Source organism: Orycteropus afer, unplaced genomic scaffold, assembly GCF_000298275.1.
Source record: "Orycteropus afer afer isolate SDZICR_OR568_19922 unplaced genomic scaffold, OryAfe1.0 scaffold01092, whole genome shotgun sequence".
In the NCBI taxonomy this organism is placed as follows: domain Eukaryota; kingdom Metazoa; phylum Chordata; class Mammalia; order Tubulidentata; family Orycteropodidae; genus Orycteropus; species Orycteropus afer.
Window position 1 is genome coordinate 266,628 of NW_006922679.1, and position 7,282 is coordinate 273,909.

Below are 7,282 nucleotides of genomic sequence, written 5' to 3' on the forward strand. Positions count from 1 at the left end.
ACCCTGTGGGGCAGTTCCACTCTGTCCTCTAGGGGCGCTGTGGGTCAGAATGGACTCTACTGCAGTGGGTGTGGTTTGGGCTTTGCTTCTGTGAGGGTAGGAGCTCTGGTGGCACAGTGCCTAAGGCCCTTGACTGCTAACCAGAAGGCTGGAGGTTCAAACCCACCAGCCACTCCCCGGAAGGAAGCTTGGGCAATCTACTTCCGTAGTAATACTGCCTCGGAAACCCAAGGAGGGGTCGCTATGAGTCAGACTCATCTCGACAGCAGTGTGTCTCCTGTTCGACATCTCCTTGCGATGGAGCCGTGAGTTTTAAAGTCCACTTAAGCAGGGGAGCCACTCCGCGCCCAGCACAAGGGGCCTGTGCCCCACACCTGCTCATCACCGTCCCTGTTACCTGGCTCAGATAACGTGAGGGCTGCTCTGGCGTCCACCTGCTGAAATGATACCTAGAGTCTTCCCGTTTTCATAGCCTGGTGGTTAGGTGGAGGACAGAGGAAAGGGGGTAACACGGACTCAAGAGGCACTCATCACCCATCCTTTGATCTTTAAAAAGAGCGAGAACTGTGCCCCAGAGTTCCCTGCAGCACCATTCACAATAGCTACCAAGTACCAGGTGTCCCCAAACTGAAGAACAAGTAAACAACGTGGGGTCTGGCCATAGAATGATGCCTCATTCAGCCACACAGAGAAATGAAGTCCTGCAGGATGGACTGATGCCACCATCCACTCCAGTTACCAGCTAGACCACCCGGAGGAGAGGGGGATTCCGCCCACCTCTGGAGGGAAGTGGGGGGATATCAAAGAATTCCCAGACATGTTTGGAAACCACTGCAAACACAGAACCACCACGAAAACACCGAATCCCACTGCATCAAGTCAATTCTGACTCATAGCGACCCCTCCTTGGGTTTCAGAGGTGGTAACTCTTTACGGAAGTAGATTGCCCAACCTTCCTTCCGAAGAGTGGCTGGTGGGTTTGAACCGCCAGCCTTCTGGTTAGCAGTCAAGTGCCTTAAGCACTGCCCCACAGAGCTCTCTGTAGGACCCAGCAATTCCACTCCTAGGAGCTCCTGCAGAGAAACACTTGGCGAACTGCTCCTGTAAAGACGACAGCCTAGGAAATCCTACTGGCCGCTGCGCTCTGTCACATGGGTGGCTGAGAGCTGAACATCAACTCAGTAACACCCCACAACAACAACCGTGCAAGGTGTAACAGGGGCTCCTTTGCGCATAAATCACGAAGAATGTCAGGGTGAGGACAGAGCCTACAACCGAGCCCCCACGCCGGCCGCCCACCCACGGGTGAGAGACGCGAAGACGGGGGAAGACCCCGCCGGTCCTGGCCGTGTCCTGCTGACGAAACCCAGAGATCGGGCTCCACCACCTCCGCCTGCTGTCGAGAGGACGAGGCCCTGAGAGCAGCAGGAGTTTGAAACTGTTTCTCCCATTCTTTGTTTTTTCACCTGGGGAAAGGAAAAAAAAAACAAAAAGCTATGCCCAGTCCAAAATGCAAACTTTTATGTCTCTCTTCAAAGCGTTTTGTGGAAATAGCAACTGATGACCGCACATGACACCAACTAGTGGGGTTCTTGTAAGCTTCCCTGCGCACCGCGGGATCAGACCCGTGCGATCACTGGCTGACTTTTGGAAGCAGGTTACCAGGCCTTGTCTCCTAGTCTGTCTTAGTCTGGAAGCTCCGCTAAACGCTGTTCCGCATAGAAGCTTTATTTCTGGTCTCGGGACCTTATCTCCAGAGCTCTCCTTAAGAAGATCCCATACTGCCTGTATCCCGCATGCTTCAGGAAACAGAAGTCTCACCCCAAAAGAATAAACAAACCCAACCCGTCGCCATCCAGTCTGTTTCAACTCATGGTGACCCCGTGTCCTATCGTTCAAGCGCAGGCAGCAGTCAAGAAATCAGACAACGTCCTGCGTTGGGCAAAGGTCTCTTTAACAAGTTCAGAAGCCAAGATCTCCCATTGAGGACGAAGGCGCGCCTCATGGAGGCTGTGGTATCTGCCTCATGTGCGTGTGAAAGCTGGACAGTGAATAAGGAAGACTGGAGAAGAATTGCTGCCTTTGAATTGTGCTGTTGGTGCGGAATATCGCTATGCTGTGGACGGCCAGGAAAACGAACAAGTCTGTCTTGGAAGAGGTACAGCCAGAATGCTCTTAGAAGGGAGGACAGTCACGGTTGGTCTCACGTCCTGTGGTCCTGTTATCAGGAGGGTCCAATCCCTGGAAAAGGACATCACGCTTGGTCAATTAGAGGGTCAGAGAAAAAGAGGAAGGCCCCCAATGAGGTGGACGACACATTGGCTCCCACAGTGGGTTCGAGCCCCACAGTGGTCGTGAGGCTGGGCAGGACCGGCACGGTTTCCTTCTGTGGCGTGTGGGGTCGCTGTGAGTCGGAGGCGACTCGACGGCACCTGGGAACAACAGCAGCCTTGTGGCGTTTGGGGTCGCCATGAGCGTAAGCAGTAGGAGACACGTTATCTCCACAGCAAGAAGGCAGGAAGTAGGTGGTTCCGGGTTCTGTTGCTTCATCTGCACACATCTTCCAAGACGTGGGTTCCTTCCATCCTTCCACCCAGCCATCCTTAACTATTCGTCGTTGGTCCACTCTGATTTCAGACCACCTTTTCTTTGTTAGGGAGCTCTGAGGCGTAGTGCCTAACACATGTGACTGCTAACCAGAAGTCTGGCGGTTCAAACCCACCAGCCCCTCCTCAGAAGGAAGGTTGGGCAATCTACTTCCCTAGTGATACTGCCTCGGAAACCCAAGGAGGGGTTGCTGTGAGTCAGGTCCGACTCGATGGCAGTGAGTTTGGTTTTCTATTTTTTTTTTTCTTTATTAGAGTAAGCTCTGGTGGCGCAGTGGGGAAGACATTTGCCTGCTAACCACAAGGTCAGTGGTTCAAACCCACCAGCTGCTCCGTGGGAGGAAGATGAGGCAATCAACGTCGATAAAGATAAACAGCCCTGGAAACCCAAAGGGGATTGCTGAGAGTTGGAATCAACTCAAAGGCAGTGCGTTCGGGTGTTTGTTTGTTTGTTTTAATTTCTTTATTGGAAGTCCCTGGTTGATGCCAATGGTTAACATGCTTAGCTGCTGTGGTGGTTAAGTTTGTGTGTCAACTTGGCTGGGCCTGGTTGAGTGGCTGGGCAGCTGGGTGTAGTTACTCCCCGTGGGGAGACTGGCAATCAACTCCATGTTGGAATCTACTGGAGCAGCTGAGTAGCTGGGATGTGGCCTGCTTCCAATGTATAAAGAAGACCCTTGAGGAAGGTCCCCAGTATCTGGCACGCTTGACCCCTGCTTGTGGGCAACTCCTTGTTCAGCACCCTGCCATGCCCTGCCGATCTTGGGGCTTTTTCTGGACTTGAGTGAATGGCTTGCTGTGTGGTTTGGTAACATCGGGACTGTGCCTTTTCACTTGTCAACCTCGGGCTTGGCAGCCTCAGCAGCCAGTAGCTGTCTGAGTGAAGAAACGCCTCTAGCTCCAGTGGGCCGGGGGCAGGAGGCAGAGCTGGACCCCAAGACTGAGGGGCTTTCACCCAGCCCCTAGAGCCTGGCACTTTGAACTTAGACATAAAGTCTCCAAACTGTAAGAGAATGAATTCTGGTTTGTTAAAGCGTCCCATTTGTGGTATATTCTTGTCAGAGCGGCACCAGGGAACCAGAACAGCTGCCAATGCAAAGACTGGCAGTGCAGGTCGACCCACAGGCACCTCAGAAGTGAGGCCTGGTGATTGACTTCTGAAATATCAGTCACTGAAAAGCCCGTGGCCCACAATTCCACTCTGACACACACGGGGGCGCTGTGAGCTGGCATCTACTCGGCAGCGAGTTTTGCTTATCACTGAGTGGTGCGCGTGGCAGGTACTTGGCTGCTAACTGAAAGGTTGGAAGTTGGCGTCCACCGAGAAAGACGTGGTGATCAGCTTCGGAAGATGAGCCATGGAGAACCCTAAAAAGTACAGCTCTCTGCTGACACGTGACAGTGACTGGGGTCGCAGTGAGCCAGTCGGTGCCACAGAGGCCAGTGGCTGGTTTCCGTGTTAGGAAAGGGCTTTCTTTCTGCGGCCCCAGCTGGAAATCCACATAACCCCTCGCTCGTCCCTGGGAGATCGGGATGGAGCAGGAAGGTCACTGCAAGAGTTAAGGCACAACACATAATACCTGGTAGTGCTCCCGACAGTCTCAGATCCGAGTCCAAACAAGCAGCTCCCAGCTGGCAGCCAAGGAGCCATGGGCATGTCTGATACAGCTCAGAGGCCACTAGTTGCTGAAACTAGAGAGAGACTTGGAAACAGAACAGTACAAAGAAAACAGCCCGGGGATGTGAGTGTGGACGCACATGGGGTACATGCAGACACTGCCACCCAGACGCCATGGACACGGAGGAAAAGCAAGCACTGGCCTGCTTGAGGCCTGTCATAGATCCTGATCCACAGTACACTGCTGAAAGGAAAGCAGACCTTCCCAAACGGAACCATACCAACTGCAAACCACCTGGTGCCGTCCAGTGGATTCTGACCCACAGCGCCCCTAGAGGACAGAGTGGAACTGCCCCACAGGGTCTCCAAGGCTGTCAATCTTCACAGAAGCAAAGGCCAAACCAAACCCACTGCCGTGGAGTGGATTCTGACCCACAGCACCCCTAGAGGACAGAGTGAGTTGAACTGCACCACAGGGTCTCCAGGGCTGTCAGTCTTCACAGAAGCAAAGCCCAAACCACACCCACTGCCGTGGAGTCCATTCTGACCCACAGCACCCCTAGAGGACAGAGTGGAACTGCACCACAGGGTCTCCAGGGCTGTCAGTCTTCACAGAAGCAAAGCCCAAACCACACCCAGTGCCTAGAGTCCATTCTCACCCACAGCGCCCCTAGAGGACAGAGTGGAACTGCAGAACAGGGTCTCCAAGGCTGTCAATCTTTACAGAAGCAAAGCCCAAACCACACCCACTGCCGTGGAGTGTATTCTAACCCACAGCACCCCTAGAGGACAGAGTGGAACTGCCCCATGTGGTTTCTAAGGCTGTCATCTTTAAGGGAGGAGCCCTGCTGATACAGTGATTAAGTGTTCGGCTGCTAACTAATTGAAAAGTCACTGGTTAGAATCCACCCGGTGGCTCCGTGGGAGAAAGATGAAGCAGTCAGCTTCTGTGAAGATTGACAGCCTTGGAAACCCTATGGGGCAGTTCCACTCCATCCTCTAGGGGCGCTGTGGGTCAGAATCCACTCCCCGGGGGTGTACTTTTTGGTTTACATTATTATTAGACTACAGATTACAAGGCACATTCACATATATTTCCTCATTTAGTCTGCACATCAGCACTGTTGAGCGGGGCGCTGTTTTTCTGTATTTTACCAGAGAGGGAAGTTAAGTATGCAGACAGCGACTTGGGTGATACTTGACTGGTTTGGATGCAATTCCTGCCCATCGCATCCTGACTCCACACCTTCTCCTGGCACCCGAGGTGCTTCCCCGGCAAGGATGGTGTCAGGGAAGGTGGCCTGCTGACACGGTCCTCTGGCTTGTTGTAGGTGGGCCTTTTCCGCAAGTCGGGAGTGAAGTCTCGGATCCAAGCCTTACGTCAGATGAATGAGAACTTCCCCGATAACGTCAGCTATGAAGAGCAGTCGGCGTATGACGTGGCGGACATGGTCAAACAGTTCTTCCGGGACCTCCCGGAGCCGCTTTTCAGCAGCAAGCTAAGCGACACCTTCCTCCACATCTACCAGTGTGAGTGGAAATAGCAGCATCAGTGTAGGCCCTGGCCACACAGCGGGGAGGCACTGGGCTGCTAACCCAGGGCTCAGCGGTTCGAACCCACCCCGCGGCTCTGCAGGAGCCACACCTGGCGATCGGCTTCCGTAGAGGTGACAGCCGGGACCGCCCTGAGTCAGGACTGACCCCAGGGCTCCCAATAACAACTGTACTCATCCGCTTAAAAAATCACTACCCCACAGGGTTTGAGGAGCTCTGGTGGCACAGTGCCTAAGGCACTTGACTGCTAACCAGAAGGCTGGCGGTTCAAACCCACCAGCCACTCCTCGGAAGGAAGGTTGGGCAATCTACTTCCATAGTAGTGATACCGCCTCGGAAACCCAAGGAGGGGTCGCTATGAGTCGGGTCCGACTCCATGGCAATGCATTTGGTTTTTTGGTTTAGTCTTTATAGAGGCCAACTGCCACGTCTGTTTCCCATGGAGCAGCTGTTGTTGTTGTTATGTGCCATGTAGTTGCCCAGAGTCATAGCAACCCCTCCTTGGGTTTCCTAGGCGGTATCACTACGCAAGTAGATTGCCCAACCTTCCTTCTTAGGATTCATATATCAGATACCTTGGGTTTTTTTGTATTGTTGCATTTTGGTTTTTGACATCAAAATCTTCTTTCTCCATAAGGTTTTATATAAGAGCTAAAATTAACTTTCACTAAGTGTGAAATACAAAGGAGACACAGGGAATTAATTTAGTAAGTATTTACTGAAACTTATTTAATTAAAAAACAATAATAATAATAATACACCGTCACTTGGGATGCAGGCAGATCAAAGCCAAATGTACTAACATGAGTTGAAATGAATGAATAACAGGTGAAACAATGAATTTTAACTGCTCAAAAGAAACAAATCCAGGGTGAAGTTTAATTTGGGTAAATGTGTGTTTCCACTTGGAGTTTTTGAAGTGATGTTAAGCTGATATTTCTCCTCGAAGCCCCTGTAATTGAAAATAACAGTTACTGATTAAAGCACTGCAGGGAGTCGCAAAGGGAGGTATTAGGAATGAATGGACAACTCTTTCCTAGATCCCATGTTCCAATGACAGTTATTCCTTTGGCTCACAGATCCCAATTCTTTAGGGACGAAACCACTGGCCCTTGGACCCCCAGTTCAGAAGAATATGCCTGCAATGGGCCCAAATATCGAAGTGGCCTGTTTACAAAAGACCCATGCTATAGAGAGCTCGGCACGCAGGGTGTGTAAGGCGTTGGCCAGCAGGGCTGCAGGTCCACAACTTCTGTCATCAGCACCACTTGTCAAAAGAGGAGAAAGGAGTGACCCTTGAAATCAGTAGGACTGTAACAAACCAATCCAAACCTACTGCCATGGAGTGGCTTCCACCTCACAGCGCCCCTAGAGGACAGAGTGGAACTGCCCACAGGGTCTCCTAGGCTGTCAATCTTCACAGAAGCAAAGCCCAAACCACAGCCACTGCCGTGGAGTCCATTCTGACCCACAGCGCCCCTAGAGGACAGAGTGGAACTGCCCA

The 7,282-nt window shown here is 52.1% G+C and overlaps 1 protein-coding gene across 1 annotated transcript in view; it reads left to right on the top strand.

Moving 5' to 3' along the window:
• The window catches only part of STARD13 (StAR related lipid transfer domain containing 13), a 194,731-nt gene that overhangs the window by 168,321 nt on the left and 19,128 nt on the right, over window positions 1-7,282 (top strand). The window contains exons 7-8 of the mRNA XM_042783416.1: window positions 4,462-4,522; window positions 5,556-5,754. Of these exons, the coding sequence (XP_042639350.1) occupies window positions 4,462-4,522; window positions 5,556-5,754 (260 nt within the window). The remainder of the gene's footprint in view (window positions 1-4,461; window positions 4,523-5,555; window positions 5,755-7,282) is intronic.